Genomic DNA, 18,002 nt, shown 5'->3' on the forward strand with positions numbered 1-18,002 from the left:
GTGGCTGTTTGATCATGAAAAAGGTCTGCAAAGTTACAAAGCACAAAGTCACTGCAAAGGGAGTTATTCTCTATGTCAGTGCGCACTGTTTCTGAAAATCCCTGAAACGTAGTTTTCTTCCTTGAAACGAACACGTCGCAATATTCCTCATATAAATAATTCCCTTCCCAAGGCATACGCAAAAAAAGTTGGTGAGGCCTGGTTGAGTTGTTTTAGTAGTGTGTTGAAACTCACGGTTATGGTAAGGTACGTGACATTTCTGAAACACGCTTGAAGTGATTGACCAATCACAACACACCGATTCAGCTGACCAATCAGAGAGATCGAAACTAAACAGTGTTACTGACAGACTGGAAAGAGAGGTGTTGCAACAATTATAAAATGTGCTTTTTGAACATTGAAGCATGAAAACCTATTCTAGTAGACCCCAAAAACATTGTTACTGTGTAAAATGGAAGGGGGAGGGGGGATTGAGATCATCGCATGAAGCCGGGTCTGCGTTTTGGACGTGCTTCGGATCACCTGAGACAACTCTTAATGCCAGAGTTAGCTTTTATGCGAGTCTTTGAGGTTTAGTTTTTCCTCCTCATGGCTAATTTTCTGCTGCAGTTCTGCAGTTTCATAGTTCTCATAGCTTCCCCACGCTGTTATGATGCACAGATGGATTTCAGAAAACAAGAGAAGGTGCATGATGTTTTTGCTGATGTGCTGAATATTGCATTGCTATTGTGCGTATGAAGATAACAGGATATTCATATTTAATTGCACAGGAGACACTCTGTCTCACAAATGCACACACTGTGGCAAACAAACATAGCTTTTGATATCAGCTTACCTTAGAGAATCGCTTCTTTGATCTATTGAACAGCAATACATCACAGAGTAAAATCCTCCTATTCTCAAGCTCGTTTTTTTACTCCTATTTTGTGAAAATCTTGAGTCACTCTTGCTAAGTATATTTACAAAGTGATCTTTTGTGTAACCTCTTGCATATGTATGTGCATATATTCCCAGAATATGATCAAGGCGTCAAATGAAACAGACAAACACCAGAACATTGTTAAGCTACACGAACAGTCAAAGAAGACTCTGGAACATGAGATTTTAAACTACAGGGACGAAGCCCAGAAACAACGAAAGATCATCTTCCAGCTGGAGAAAGAGAGGGATCGCTACATAAATGAGGCCAGTGAGCTCAAAAAGAAGGTAAAGCATGTCTGAACACACACACACACTAAAGTTAAGCCGGGTGCACACTGTAAGATTTATAATAGGCCTTTACGATTGTTGCTTGTCACAGTAAGCCATGTCACACAGTGGGATCTCAGTGGCCATTAATGTCAGGAATGGACGCATGCATGAAGACTTATCCAGAGTTTTGCATCATCAATCCGTGACATGTTCGCTGATGGTGAGCTGCATTTACATGCGGGATTAAAATGGTGGCCTGCAAACAAAAACAATCTGTAGCATTCATTTTGATCATGGCTTGTCTTGAAAAACAACAACAAGATGATCTGTGTGGAGCAAGTGGTGGTTTTTGTTGTTGCACTGATTGTGTCATCAGGTTCTGCGCTCCTACTGGTTTTTGATTTAACGGTTGTTGTAGGAGAGTCACTCTGCAGGACTGTGCCTCAATTTCATCTGAGGTAAAATTTGGTCTAAGAAGGCCAAATTGTGGTCAAAATCGTACAGTGATCTGGCTTTAGCCATTGCTCATTGAGAGAGTGAGAATGTCAACTTGAAGGTAATTTTGATCATAATGAAATCATTTTAAAGGGACAGTTCACCCTATAAGGAAAATTAAAGTCCCCCTGTGGTGAAAATCAAACTTTTAATGTTGTTTATATTTTTATGTGGTGTTTTTAATGTGCTTTAAGACAAACCATGTGCAAATTCATAAGTCAACACCATTGCTGAGTATTTTCTCCTTAAAACTGCACTGAACCAAAGACAGTCTCAAAAACTCGGTTTGAAATCGTTGGTGTTTCTGACGTCACAAACTACCTTGTAACCAGGGTTCGCAATTAACTTTTTCTCTCACCAGCCAATTGACCGTTCACAAAAGCCACGCCCCATAGTTATTGTTACTACGCCCGTCAAACAATTGAGAACCAGACACATAGCCATGGCTGGGTTGAGCTCCATACCTATCAGTATAACGTTAAGTGATTGGTTTTGGAGTAAATCCATGGTGAATGTTGCTGATCTGTGGACACTGGATAGTTCATTCATGCCACAATGTTTCTTCCTGGTTTCCACGTCAGCGCTGTTTGATCCGTTAATAACGGAGAAATGTGAATGTTTCTCACTAGATCTCGCAGCGATGTTATTACTTCTGTGGTGAATTCAAATGCTTTCTTTACTGGATCTCTTAGCGCTGTGTAGTAACAGTGTCGCTTGATCAAGATCGGTTCGCGCTGCTTTGGTTCAAACTGATAAACGGTCCTTCAACAAAGAGCAGTTTCGTTCTACTTGCATTACGTTTGCCATTTGATGTTGGGCAATGTTGTGGTCGCGCCGGCGTCTACATTATGAGCGCGCTTGCCACGCGCAACGCGCCTACATTTGAAATAACGACATTTTGGTCAGCAGGAAAAATGGTCCAACGAACCGTTCAATACGAATATGTGTATCGTTACACCCCTATTAGCTACTTAAACTACTTATTGATAATTGATATGCTAAGTTAGCTCGCTAGCTTTGCTTACATTAGAGCAGACATATGTATGTTTATTAATCTTCGAGGCATTTAGCTGTGAGTGAGGTCTCCCACACTGCTTAATACATTGTCGGCATCTTCCCGCTTGGGTCTTGGGCTTTGGAAAGGCGAAAAAACCGCCCCCTCCCTCTAAACTTTTGGGGTACCTGGTGTCAGACTTGCAGGTGCCATAGGCGCATCGTTTCACCATCTTGCTGAAATCGCAATGTTTGACGGAGGTCCTTCTCCTTAGTTACAGTTGCTGAGCTAGGATTGGACGAGGACCGTTCGAGGGCGGGGTTTTGCGAACGGTCAATTTGGCTACTTAATTTTTAAGTTACCGGCCAATCAGAACTTCTACTAGCCAAAAAATAAATAAAAAATTAACCAGACTACATCACAGGCTGTGTATATATATATATATAAATGAATGTATGAAATCCAAATATATGTATATATATATATATAAATGAATGTATTAAATCCATATATATATATATATATATATATATATATATATATATATATATTTGGATTTCATACATTCTTTTATTTTTCAAACAAAATCCTGTCATCCAGCATCCATCTCCTCTGTTCCTCTTTCATCCTCATCCTTTTCACCAAAGATGTGTTTTAGGTGGACAGATCAATACAGTACAAAGAACATTTAGGATGTTGGAAAATAACAATGTTATTCTGTTAACCAAATGCTTTTTAATCTTCGCTATTGCTTCAATGCAAATTAATAAGAGCGCCATTATTTGTTGCTTAGCGACATGTGTGTTCAAGTAAGCCAGATATGTGCATATTCTGCGCAGTATCTGTATTTAATATATCATGATGACTCACGAGCTGAGTATTTGCGCTAAATCTGTGCAGATTTAGCTTTCACAAACTTTCCCAGCAAAGTGAGTAAACATAAAAAGTAACACGCCAAATTGGCTAGTGATTTGACAGCGTTACCCGCCACAGTTGATTTTTACCTGCATTTGGCGGGTTGGCGGGTGTTCATTTCAAACCCTGCTTGTAACCAATCAGGTCATTGTGTGATCATCAACAAGAGGATTTCTGAGCTGGTGTGAATAAGTGGCGTGGCTAATTTGTATAAAATGATTGACTACAGGAAGACTTTAAGTGATCATCTACTCACCCTGGTGTTGTTCTAATGCCATATGCCTTAGGATGGACCACACAAAGATAATTTGGTAACACTTTATAATAACTGCATGCTATTAATCATTAGTTAAGCATTACTAAACAGTTAATTCATCATTTATAAAGCATTAATAGACTTTAATAAGCAGTTTATACATACGGCTATAAATGCTTTAGTCTTGATTTATAAGCACATCTATAATGTGTTCAATAATTGTATTTTCATACTTTATTAATGATCAATTTATCATTTCTAAATGAAGTATACCATTATTTACAAACCAGTTACATTATTTACCATTATTTACAAACTAGGTGTTGTCATTGATTAATAAGATCACTTAGAAAGTGTAAGTAAATGTAGTAGATTCAGGTAGTTATAAAGCATTTAGTAGTGGTCCGTAAACTATTTGTGAGCTCATCTAAAGTGAGGACTATTTATGCCTTGAAAAGCATTTACAAAGAAGATTTAAAGGCTCACTGATCTTCTAAACAGCAAAAGGAAACAAACACAACACAGTGATACAGAACATAAAAATATTTAACAGCCTTTAAATCTCCTTTGTAAATGCTTTTCAAGGCATAAATAGTCCTCACTTTAGATGAGCTCACAAATAGTTTACGGACCACTACTAAATGCTTTATAACTACCTGAATTAACCATGAATTACAGTAGAAATACATGTTAATAAAGCATTTATTATCACACTAAGTAACTATTACTATATGTCTGAATAATAATATTTAAACAGTTTATTAATCATTTACTTACACTTTCTAAGTGATCTTATGAACCACTGACAACTCCTAAATAACCGGTTTGTAAATAATGCAATACTTCATTTAGAAATGATAAATTGATCATTAATAAAGTATGAATATACAATTATTAAACACATTATAGATATGTATTTCTCACAGAAAAGTATTGAAATTACACATGTTTTGCTATACACATGTTTATTTCCTTTGTGTGTATTGGAACAACACACAAAAAAAAAAATTCACACAAAACTTCAAAAATGGGCCAGACAAAATTATTGGCACCCTTTCAAAATTGTGGATAAATAAGTTTGTTTCAAGCATGTGATGCTCCTTTAAGCTCACCTGGGGCAAGTAACAGGTGTGGGCCATAGACTGTAAAAAAAAGATGGACGACGCCCCTTCGCTCTCTTCCATTGATGAGAACTGAAGCCGCCAGAGTCCCGATATGGCGCTGACATATTGAAACTTGAGTCTGCGCAGTAGCGATCTCGGGACCAGACCTGCGCAGTCGTGAGCAGGAAGTAAAGCCGCGAAATCAACGCTCCGCCCTCACTCTCGCAGAATGCACTCAGGGAGAGTGGATTCTGCACACTTTTTTACAAATTGATTGCAGTACGACAAGAGGCTTGTTAAAATATAGTAAATACAATCTCCTCAGTCTTCCGAAAATCCCGAAAAAATGTCCGTTGGTGCTTCAGTGACTACTTCGCTCAGAGAACCTGTCAATCACAGCTGTCAATCATGACGTTACACCACCGCATCACGTAACTAACTAAAAGCCAACTTATTTTTGAAACGGACACTTGAACTTACATCAGCGTGATAAAAATGACAGCAAATGAAATAAACCACCTTTGGAAAAAAGATATTTGAAGTGTAATTTAATTGTTTAGTTGGTCTCACGTCCCGTTGAATAACACGGGGAGGCGGGACTTATAACCTATACTAGGACCAGTCACCGGGGGGCGATCGAGACGTTTTGGCTTCACTTTTGAGGGCTTGTGCGGCACGCTTGGTGTGGGCAATATAAAAATCACACCTGAAAGCAGATAAAAAGGGGAGAAGTTGACTCAGTCTTTGCATTGTGTTTCCGTGTGTGCCACACTAAGCATGGAGGAAAGAAAGAGGAGAAGAGAACTGTCTGAGGACTTGAGAACCAAAATTGTGGAAAAATATCAACAATCTCAAGGTTACAAGTCCATCTCCAGAGATCTAGATGTTCCTTTGTCCACAGTGCGCAACATGATCAAGAAGTTTGCAACCCATGGCACTGTATAGCTAATCTCCCTGGACGTGGACGGAAGATGAAAAATTGATGAAAGGTTGCAACGCAGGATAGTCCGGATGGTGGATAAGCAGCCCCAAACAAGTTCCAAAGAAATTCAAGCTGTCCTGCAGGCTCAGGGTGCTGCATCAGTGTCAGCGCGAACTATACGTCGACATTTGAATGAAATGAAACGCTATGGCAGGAGACCCAGGAGGACCCCACTGCTGACACAGAGACATAAAAAAGCAAGACTACAGTTTGCCAAAATGTACATGAGTAAGCCTAAATCCTTCTGGGAGAATGTCTTGTGGACAGATGAGACCAAGATAGAGCTTTTTGGTAAAGTACATCATTCTACTGTTTACCGAAAACGGAATGAAGCCTACAAAGAAAAGAACACAGTACCTACAGTCAAATATGGTGGAGGTTCAATGATATTTTGGGGTTGTTTTGCTGCCTCTGGCACTGGGTGCCTTGACTGTGTGCAAGGAATCATGAAATCTGAGGATTACCATAGGATTTTGGGTCGCAATGTTGGGCCCAGTGTCAGAAAGCTGGGTTTGCGTCCGAGATCATGGGTCTTCCGGCAGGACAATGACCCCAAACATACTTCAAAAAGCACCCAGAAATGGATGGCAACAAAGCGCTGGAGAGTTCTGAAGTGGCCAGCAATGAGCCAAGATCTAAATCCCATTGAACACCTGTGGAGAGATCTTAAAATTGCTGTTGGGAAAAGGCGCCCCTCCAATATGAGAGACCTGGAGCAGTTTGCAAAAGAAGAGTGGTCCAAAATTCCGGGGTGAGAGGTGTAAGAAACGTATTGATGGTTATAGGAAGCCATTGATTTCAGTTATTTTTTCCAAAGGGTGTGCAACCAAATATTAAGTTAAGGGTGCCAATAATTTTGTCCAGCCCATTTTTGGAGTTTTGTGTGAAATTAGCTTTTTTTCTCTGTTTTTTGTATGTTATTCCAATACACACAAAATAAACGTGTATATCAAAACGTGTAATTTCAATACTTTTCTGTGAGACATACTTCAGGGGTGCCAACACTTTTGGCCATGACTGTAAATCAAGAACAAAGCATTTATAACTGTATTTATAAACTGCTTATTAATGTCTAATGCTTTATAAATGATGAATTAACTGTTTACTAATGCTTAACTAATGATTAATAGCGTGCAGTTATTATAAAGTGTTACCGATAATCTTTTTTAAATGTCCCGCTCGCCCTGTCCATATAGTGGCGGTGAATAGCGACCAGCATCAAGGTTTAAAAAAAAAAAATCACAGAATGATCTCATGCGACACATGAGATACATGTGTCCACCTGCCAATACAGTATATTCCAAGTGTTCTGGGGGTATACAATAGGGTTGAGTGAAAAACAAAACGAAACTGTTGTTATTTAACGAAATTCTGCCATTGGCCGTTGGTCTTCTCTGCACGATGTGCATGTTCATGAGACTCCATTAGCTATGAGAAATTGAGGTTGCCAAAAATGTGACATGAAATACAACGCCTAGAAATACCAGAAAACGTATCCGTGTACTTTCCTCTCTGAGTGGTATATCACCGAATCGGAACTCCGTTTGTCTGATGACAGTCAGAAGACAGTTGACAGATGTAAACACGTACATGCAATTCTTGTGTTAATGTGGCAGTAACACACCTCAATGGAGGAATGGAGTAAGCTTCAAATGTCTGTGCCATACAGGTAGCTAGCTTTACAACTAGCTTTAACTAACTCAGCAAGAGTCTCTAAAACTATGGAAATAGAACATCAGTAGAAGAAAACAGCTTGTGTCCCTTGTGGCAGTACCACAAATGCAACACATCAATGCACTGAAATGCGAATTGAATTTGAACCCATTTCAAAACATGAAATCTAACTTGCACAGCTTAAAATGTGTACATTCATACAGTGTGTTTCAGGCCTAAGAGTGAAAAAATGTCTAAATCTCTCCTTATTTCTTTTTCTTTCTAAGAGTTGGTGAGAGTTGAGAGTCTGTTGTTTTTCTCTTGTAATCCCTGAAGGCATTTCTTCATTCTGTAGTACTTCAATCAGTGTGCTTGTGTGAGTCGTCTTACTAATGACTTTATAATACTGTTGCTATCGCAACAGTGCATATGCATGTGTGCCGCTCTTTACACAATTCAAGGCAGTGACGTTTAGGCACTTATGGGCAAACTTGTTTATAATAGGCAGGCAACTATCAAGTTGAGTCAAGAGTGCAATGAATAAGATAATTAAAGAACTGGTTTAATTAAGACTGATCTTCAACCCGTTTTATATGGCCATTAAGCTTCATTTCATAAATGGACAATCATCCAAAAATGAAATTCTGTAAACTTTATATAGAAAAGTTTTTATATAGAATCTTAAAGGGTGCTTCATAAAGGCCACATACACACCGCAGCTAAATTTGGTTGTCAGTTCACCTTTTAGAGTTTAATCCTGTTCTGTACACACACAGTTCAGTAATTTACAGGAGTGACAACTGCATTCTACAACTGAATTACAAAATTCTACGCAGTGTATACAGAATCGAACTGAACAACTAGTAGTTGTTATTTATGAATTTAAAAGAGCGTCAGAGATACGTCTTTCTTCTGAATGTGTGCCGAAGAAAAGGACAGGGACAGAGTTACGAGCCTTGACTCATTTGTGTGGCTAAATCAAAAAAAAAAAAAAAAAAAAAAAAGTGAACAAGACCAAGCCCATAATAACCTGAGAAGAATTCAAATGCTTTATATATTGACAATAAGACCAAAGTATGGTGACCTCCACCTGCCAACTTTATTAACTCCAAGATCGCTTTATGATTTAAAGGGATAGTTCACCAAAAATGACATTTTGTCATCATTTACTCACCCTCAAGTTGTTCCAAACCTGTATTAGTTTCTTCTTCTGTTGAACACAAAAGAAGATATTTCCAATAATATTGGTAACCAGACAGCTGATGGTAGCCATTGACTATTATAGTTGAAATTTTTTTTTTTACTATGGAAGTCAATGGCTACCATCAACTGTCTGGTTACCAATATTATTGGAAATATCTTCTTTTGTGTTCAACAGAAGAAGAAACTAATACAGGTTTGGAACAACTTGAGGGTGAGTACGTAATGACAGAATTTATATTTTTGGGTGAACTATCCCTTTACGCTCAAACAACAAGCCCAAAAACGCTTATAATAAGCGGACAAGGCAACACTTCAAGTGCGCGCTCTACAAAGCAGCCTTACAAACACAACACACATCTGTTGATGGTACTTTAGTTAAAATCGCAGAACAGAAAGTAATGAGTCTTGTGTCGCTGTAATATTACTTTGGTCAAAATAACGGATAACAAACACACAAGACACTGGAAAGTTGCTGTGGTTACCACACTGTCAATCATCGCAGTTTCTGAAGTGAGTCGTGTTCTGTACATATAGAACGATAATTTAGGGGATTCACTCACTCATGAAACTTTACAGTGTGTATGGAGCTATATAGAACCTTTAAGGTGTTCCCATCAGGATCATTGTACGGCTTTAGTTTTAATTAATTCATTTTATTTTAATATTTTGTAATTAAACAGCTTGTAAACATACTTTATCACTAGAAATTCGGGCAAATTTTGGCAGTTTTTTGGAATAAAGTGCTTTTAAAATTCAGTCAAGAACCCTTTGGTTCTATATAGAACCCTACTGAACCTTTTTTTTTCTAAGAGTGTATGATTAACATAATTACTATATGCTGTCCAGTGTGAACATTCTGCTTAATAACTCCTTTTGTATTCTATGGAAGAAAGAAAGTCATTCAGGTTTGGAACAACATCAGGGTGAGTAAATTATGACAGCATTATTAAATCAACTCTGAAGTCTGCTTCATTATCTCAGCATTACCTTTTATTATAGATCTTATAAGGTAACATAAGAAAATTACCTGCTATTCTCAGTTGATGCGTCAATCACTTAATTATAAAAGTACCTGTAGTAATGAATTAAATGCAAAAATAGGTATTTTAAGATGATTGATTGACCAAATAGTGTTATATAATGCGTTTTCTCCTGCTAACAAGTTATTATTTTCAAATTACCAGTTCTTATGATTAAAACTTTTTTTTTTTTTTTTTCTAGAAAGCGGTGGTAATTATAATTACATACCATTATGTGGTCGTTAAATACCTTTGTGCTAAAATAAGCACAATTTAAATATTATTTAAAATAATAAATAAATTGTGTTGAACAGTAGTCCATGAAAAATCTATCCTTTTTGGTGTTGACACACCCTCTAGCATCCTGGCATTTGCCCTGACATTTGTTTTCTCAGGTTTTATGTTGGGTAAGTGCACTGCACCATGAACAGCAAGATTCAGGTTTACATTCAGCTCCAGGCACATCCTCTAACTCTCTTTCTGTCTCAGACAGATAAGACTAGACATAATATATTCCATATAATAGTGTTCCTGTTTCTGTGTAAACTAGGTGCATCAGTGCCTTTGAAGATCTACACTGTAAAATATTGCCAGGATTTTCACCTGCACATTCCAAACCTACTGTTAATTTGTGCATGCATATATATATAAATATATATGAAGAGTTCAGATGCAAAAGCCTCTAAGTGCCATCTGAAATTTGCTTCTAGAATGACCATTTTTATCAAGCTCGTATATTTAAGTTCAATAATTTCACAGAAATAAACAAAATTCACCAATTATGAAAAGACTTCAATTTCTGCTGTAAAGCAGCTCTAAAGAAGACAGCTGTCATTATTTAGCTCAATGTAGTCCAATGTTGATTCAATTTAGTTCAATGAGTGTCAGTGTTGCAGAGTTAATCAGTTAATGAGTTCAATTCACCTAAAAAGCAGCTCTACAGAATACAATAGTGCCGTTATTCAGCTCAGTTTAGTTCAATGCTGATTCAATTCAGTTCAGTGACATTGTTGATGTTGGAAATTTCATCAGTTAATGAGTTCAATTCACCTATAAAGGAGCTCTACAGAAGACAATAGTGCTGTTATTCAGCTCAGTTTAGTTCAATGCTGATTCAATTCAATTTAGTTCAGTGACATTGCTGTTGCAAAGTACAATTAATGAGTTCAATTCACCTATAAAGGAGCTCTACAGAAGACAATAGTGCCGTTATTCAGCTCAATTCAGTTCAATGCTGATTCAATTCAGTTCAGTGACATGGTTGATGTTGCAAATTTCATCAGTTAATGAGTTCAATTCACCTAAAAAGCAGCTCTACAGAATACAATAGTGCCGTTATTCAGCTCAGTTTAGTTCAATGCTGATTCAATTCAGTTCAGTGACATTGTTGATGTTGGAAATTTCATCAGTTAATGAGTTCAATTCACCTATAAAGGAGCTCTACAGAAGACAATAGTGCTGTTATTCAGCTCAGTTTAGTTCAATGCTGATTCAATTCAATTTAGTTCAGTGACATTGCTGTTGCAAAGTACAATTAATGAGTTCAATTCACCTATAAAGGAGCTCTACAGAAGACAATAGTGCCGTTATTCAGCTCAATTCAGTTCAATGCTGATTCAATTCAGTTCAGTGACATTGTTGATGTTGCAAATTTTATCAGTTAATGAGTTCAATTCACCTATAAATGAGCTATATAGAAGACAATAGTGCTGTTATTCAGCTCAGTTTAGTTCAATGCTGATTCAATTCAATTCAGTTCAGTGACATTGCTGTTGCAAAGTACAATTAATGAGTTCAATTCACCTATAAAGGAGCTCTACAGAAGACAATACTGCCGTTATTCAGCTCAATTCAGTTCAATGCTGATTCAATTCAGTTCAGTGACATGGTTGATGTTGCAAAGTTCATCAATTGATGAGTTCAATTCAGCTATAAAGCAGCTCTACAGAAGACAATAGTGCCGTTATTCAGCTCAGTTTAGTTCATTGCTGATTCAATTCAGTTCAGTGACATTGTTGATGTTGCAAATTTCATCAATTATGAAACAAATTCAATGCAGCAATAAAACAGCTCAACAGAAGATAAACGTATCATTATTCAGCTCATGTCAGTTCAATGTTGATTAAATTTAGTTCAATAAGAGTGCCAATATCGCATAGTTCATCAATTATGAAATGAGTTCAGCTAAGAAGCTACAGAAGACAGTAGTGTGATTATTCAGCTCAATTCAGTTTGATATTGTTTGTGGAGTCAAATCGTGAAATCGATTATATTTCGGAATGTTAACTGAGGATACATACTGGATGCACAGCATCTTTATATAGCTCACATTATACTGTCTTACACACGCAAACAGTGCGAGCATGATGGTTGCACTGCAGAGGGTGTTTATTTTGGAACAGTTTTCACAGTTTCCTTGGAACCAGAGGCTATTTAAGACACACAACACCGCTTTCATGTATTCAGCATTGCTAACATTTGATTTCTTTCAGACAGACTTTTTTTGTGTGTGTGTAAAGTTAATAATCTAATTCCAGGTAAAAAATGTTCAGCCGTAAGCATTAGTTAGGCCGCGTGTTGAAAAAGCTCTTAGCTGATGGTTTTGAGATTGCCTCCTGAGATCTGACTCCACACTGTAGTACTTTGCAGAGAATAAAAATTCTCCTGATTTAGAAATAAGAAATATGGTTCAAAACAAGTAGGTCTACAATGCCCGAGGAAAGCTATTAGTTAGCGTTCCCATTCAGAGTTGAAATGTGCCATCTTGGCACAGAAGTTTTTGAGACAATCCATAAACGCAGAGTGATATTAAACATTTATTTACACCATTATCTGTTGCCTCTTTCACACACCAGCATTGTATTACACAGTTATTTTGAAACCAGCTGTTAACTTGCTCTAGTGGCCTACAGATTTCAATTTAATTTCAACACAAATCTGTAGGTGTTCAGTTTGTAAGGCCAGCACAAACCTCCTCCAGACTGTCTCATTATATTTTACCAATGTTACACCATCATTAGAGGCATGTTATTTATAGAAAACCATTAAGGGTGATACTCCTCAATAATAAGACTGAATAAGACTAAATGATGGACCTTTAAATAATGGGAGCATGAGAGAGTATATATGTACATGAAAAATATTATTTTCAGGATCTTAAATGAGCAGTAAAGTGAAGCTATGTAATGAGGTGAGGCATTTGAGCTCATAGATTCTGGAATATATTCTGAAATCCTTCTTTCTATAGAAGAGGACACATGCTTTCATGTACTAGTAGACGTGTATGTAAAGATGGTTCTAAAAAAAGTTACAACATTTTGACAACATTCAACTTTGTCAGAATGTTCCGAAGTGCAATTCTTGATAAATTACTTGATAAAAACTGTTTTTGTCGGTGACTGGCTTGTAACAGGGAGTTCAGCACTTGGCGATGTGTTGTAATGCTTAATATATTTGAAACTCATATATATTAAACTCATATATTTAAATTCATAAATTAATAAATAAATGTGCGCGTGCACTCAAGCTCGGAGGATATCCCTTTCTTGGCTCATTTTGAGTCAGACAAAAAGCAAATTGTTAACTGGAGACTGGCTCTGATTGGACCATTTGAATCAGTGAGTTGTTGACTCAAGAACAGATTGGTCCAATTCACAAATGAACCATTCAGTGCAATTTGCAAGCCGATTTAACGGGTTAAATGGAAAGACTAAGCTCGTTCGCGAATCGGACACCGCTATCACGTCATTCTTCAGTTCAAAATAACGAGGAATGATAGGTTATTATGAAATGTAGTGGAGTAAAAAGTACAATATTATGTTTTGGAATGTAGTGAAGTTAAATTTTCCCAAAGTAAAAAAAAATACCTACCTGTAAGTACAGTAACAAAGTAAAAATCCTTCGTTACTGTCCACCATGGTTTTTGAGAACACAAACTATTCGTAATTTTATTCTTAAATAATAAGTTAAGAAGAAATTTGTTCATAATAATGTTTCGTGAATCCGGCCGCTGGAACGCAATTTCCTCTCTTCACTTTTTAGATTGTTTGACATCTGACGTGATTGATGCCTCTGCTTGTGGATTTTGCTCCACAAAATCACCCAGTGGACAAAACTGATGACATTTGCCAGGTTTAGATCAGTGAATTTAGCAAGATTTATTGAGGAGATGATGGAAAACCTCTATGGTGTTCACAAGTTTGATGTATAAGGCCCTGGAGCTGACTATGAATTGCGAGTTGTTGAATTTACAGTGACTGGCGTTATTTTATCACGCTTTGGTTGATAATATACATACTATTTGCAGAAGGGCTGAGTGTTTGCAACCTGTGGGTTCGCCTGACACATGCACCCTTCTTTATCTCTAGAAACACAATTGTCAGATTGTCTCAAATTGAGGAATTTAACCCTGAATATAGCACATGTGAGTTTGAATGGCATAGCCTTGGACACATTCTGCTTTCAATTTAGTCTAAAAATCCCTTGCATCCATAAAACATGTGCTCACTCCACTGAACTCCTTTGAAACTGTGTACTTTGTTCTTTGCTAAATGCACAAGTGAAAAGGTTAACATGGATTGGCAACTATTCAAACCGCAGTGAAATTCAATAAAGGCAAGTTGTTTGTTTGGTTCTCTAAACTTCTCCTAATGTGGATGTATCTGAGTTAAAGATAGGAAATCAAAACATGACAAGGTTGGGAAAAGGGTAAAGGCAATCCTGAGTCTGAATTTTCATCAGTGCAGGGTTGCATAACATCTCAATGAATAAACAGCAGGTAACAAAATTATGTTGCTTTGCATTATACCCTGTTTTGTACAAAATCTATGGGGGTATCACACTTATCCTTCATGGATAAGGTAATCCCAAAATTCATTGCAATAATCTAATTTACTTTCAAGATATTCAATCTAAATCAGTGGTTCTCAATCTTTTTGACTCAACCCCCCCGCTGTCCAACACAATATTCGAATAACTCCTATAACATACATTAACTATAATTTATTATTAGGAACTAGGAGTGTTGATAATAGGTATATTTATTAGCCACAATTTATTTTGTGATTCCAAAAAGCTTACAGAATGTGTTCTTCAGTAAAAACAATAAAAAATAAACATTATTTCATTTTACATCTTGATTTTTTAGAATACTACTGTATGTAGGCAACAGACAACTCACTAGGTTTTAAACTGAGCTACAGACTAACCCCACTGTCTTTGTCTGTCTTTACAGGTTCTTGAGAATATGGAGGACAATAAACTGAAGGAGATACAGATATTTGAGTATGAGAAGAGAATCGCAGAAGCTGAAACAAAACAGAAGCAGCAACAGAATCTCTATGAGGATGTCAGGACAGAGAGGGACCTCTTCAGCAAGAACCTGATCGAGGCCAAGGTAAAATGTGTGTGTGTGTGTGTAGACCTTTATATTATAGATCTGCTCCCAATGAACATGAGAGCAGACATAGAGGCCAGTAGATCCATGGGAAGACTTCTTTTGGAAATACGCCCCACGGAAGCATGTGTGAAGTTGGCGTGAACATTAATCTTTGTCCAGGAATCCGCCCCATGTGTGAGAAGTAGGAAATAGCAGGTAACCTATCCTGCTGTGCGGATTTTGGCTTGAAACTCTACAAAAGTACATGAATGCTGATGCTTCCAGCTACGCAAAAATCATTTTCACGCATCAATGCGTTTCCAAATGTGTCCGAATGCAATTCATAGGGCAACACAAGTTGCATTCTCAGCATTGCCGCAAGGAGCTCTATAGTGGGGCCGGTTTTCTCTTTCAGGTCCTCTACTGTCACGGTGGAGCAACAGTTTGAAGATACTTTTATTGAGCAAGTTAATTAAAGGAATAGCATTACATAAAAATAATGTTTCTGGCCTCAATAGAAGTTTAAATAGCAGGCATGAAACCAGTTATTTGTCAATTCACTGATATCTTAAAGGAGAACTCCGGTCAATTTTAACATTGAGCTCATTTTTTTGTACATTTGGAGTGCTGTCAGTACAGAGAACAACGACAAAAATCGGTGTTGCCTACACCGTGTTATCCTCGTTTTAAAATTTGCACCCTGTTGACTTCAATGGGTAAATAAGTTTAGTACCTATGATCACGCGCGTGAACTCGACAATCGACTACTGTGGACTTCGACCGAAAACAGGATGTAAATACAGGTATGTGCGCTGGCTGAATAAACATCATTTTTATTCATATCTTTCACATCTACTGCAGTCAGATTCACCCGCGTTCACTCAGAAGGAATCACTCGCATGACCTGTGCACTTGTAATGACACATCAAGGATGTTAAGAGGCTAAAAGCAGGTTTAAAACTTGCCCCATTGAAGTCAACAGGGTGCAAATTTTAAAACGAGGATAACACGGTGTAGGCAACACCGATTTTTGTCGTTGTTCTCTGTACTGACAGCACTCCAAATGTACAAAAAAATGAGCTCAATGTTAAAATTGACCGGAGTTCTCCTTTAAGGGCCCCATAAAATCAAAATGTATCGTCTTTTAGTCCATGTGTATCAGCTTTGAAGCTAATCTATATGCTAGAATCTTCTCCTAAAAACGAACCTTTAGCATATACACACATTACAGTATTTTTCTTCTAGAAATATGATCAAAATATTGATGACTCATCCTGTACTACACAGATTTTTGTCCAGTCAAATGCTCTCTAAAAAAAGCAAATCATAGTTTGTTTCTGTGATGTAACTAAAACCTGTTTTTTAGAGACATGTCAAACGTTCTGCATCAATAAGAAATACACCACCGTTCAAAAGTTTGGGGTTGGTAAGATCTTATGCTCACCAAGGCTGCTTTTATTTGATCAAATATACAGTAAAAAAAGAAATGCTGCAAAATATATTTACGATTTCAAATAACTGTTTCCTGAATAAATATTTCCTGTGATGGCAAAGCTAAATTTTCAGCATCATTACTCCAGTCTTCAGTGTCACTTGATCCTTCAGAAATAATTATAATATGATGATTTGGAGCTCAAGAAACATTTCTTATTATTATCAATGTTGAAAACAGTTGTGCTGCTTAATATTTATAATATTTATATTCATTAAAATATTTTGTAGAAACCCCAATATATTTTATTCAGGATTCTTTGAGGGGATACAAACAACACTGATTTGAAACAGAATTTTTTTGTAACAATATAAAAACCTTTTCTGTCACTGTAACTGTCACTGCACTGGTCTTTAGGAGACAAATGAGTGAAGCCTTGAAAACTGCATTGAGAAAAGTTAAGTGTAAGATTTCTCAAATATATATTTTTCATGTCTATCAATGACTGTCCTTTGTTGTCAGCTTTTCCTTGATGATCCATTACTGCTCTGTCACTTTTTTTCCTGTGAATGTGTGCGTTTGTGTGTTTTGAGTGTGACTGCCTGCCTGGCCAGCTGTCTTTGTGTCTGTCTCTCACACGCCTCCTTGCGTTCACTTTTAGGATCTGAATGCTGAGATGAAACGCAAGGTGAAGAACATGAACCGAGAGTTTGATCAGCTGAAAGATGATATCACCATAAAAGAGTTGGCTTTAGACAAGGAGCACCAGGAGTTCCAGCGCTTAGAGAGAGAGAGGGAATGTCTCAAGGTAACTCTTTTTATTCTCAGCTACCATGTCTTGCCCTCTTTCTTCTGTTTATCTACAGGTCTAATGTTAATAGGCCTCAGTAAGCGTGACACGTTTCCAGTGAAAATATTTGTCTGTCCACATTGAATGTGAAACTATCGCACAACTTGACAGTCTCAGCCAATCATATTTAATGTACAGTTATGAAGTGGAGTTTTTGTCCTATGAGATTGCATGGTGAGCGGGCTACACAATGCAATGTGCAGACATGGAAACCATGAATGTAAACCATAAACTAAAAATGTCATTCCAGTTTGGATTTTCACACAATTTCAGAGTCAAATGTTTTTTTTTTTGTGTCATTTTAAAAATGTTTGGATATCTCATTAAATTGTCCAACATTCCAACTATGTAAAAATTAACCATTGTTCATTGAGTTCATTGTGTATTTTTAGAGATTCTTTTATAATTTTTTATATATATCTTAAGATTTTGATATTTATATAACAGTTAGTTTTGGTACTCTGATCAATATATGACCCCAACAGCACTGAGACTTTTCACTCTTTGGGCCCTATTTTAACGATCTGAAACG

The 18,002-nt window shown here is 37.0% G+C and overlaps 1 protein-coding gene across 1 annotated transcript in view; it reads left to right on the forward strand.

Moving 5' to 3' along the window:
• cfap58 (cilia and flagella associated protein 58) overlaps window positions 1–18,002 on the forward strand; it is a 151,844-nt gene that overhangs the window by 20,099 nt on the left and 113,743 nt on the right. Inside the window, exons 9-11 of the mRNA XM_084402206.1 lie at window positions 1,015–1,206; window positions 15,045–15,206; window positions 17,282–17,428. Of these exons, the coding sequence (XP_084258332.1) occupies window positions 1,015–1,206; window positions 15,045–15,206; window positions 17,282–17,428 (501 nt within the window). The remainder of the gene's footprint in view (window positions 1–1,014; window positions 1,207–15,044; window positions 15,207–17,281; window positions 17,429–18,002) is intronic.

The sequence above is a fragment of the Rutilus rutilus genome, assembly GCF_951802725.1.
Source record: "Rutilus rutilus genome assembly, chromosome: 2".
In the NCBI taxonomy this organism is placed as follows: domain Eukaryota; kingdom Metazoa; phylum Chordata; class Actinopteri; order Cypriniformes; family Leuciscidae; genus Rutilus; species Rutilus rutilus.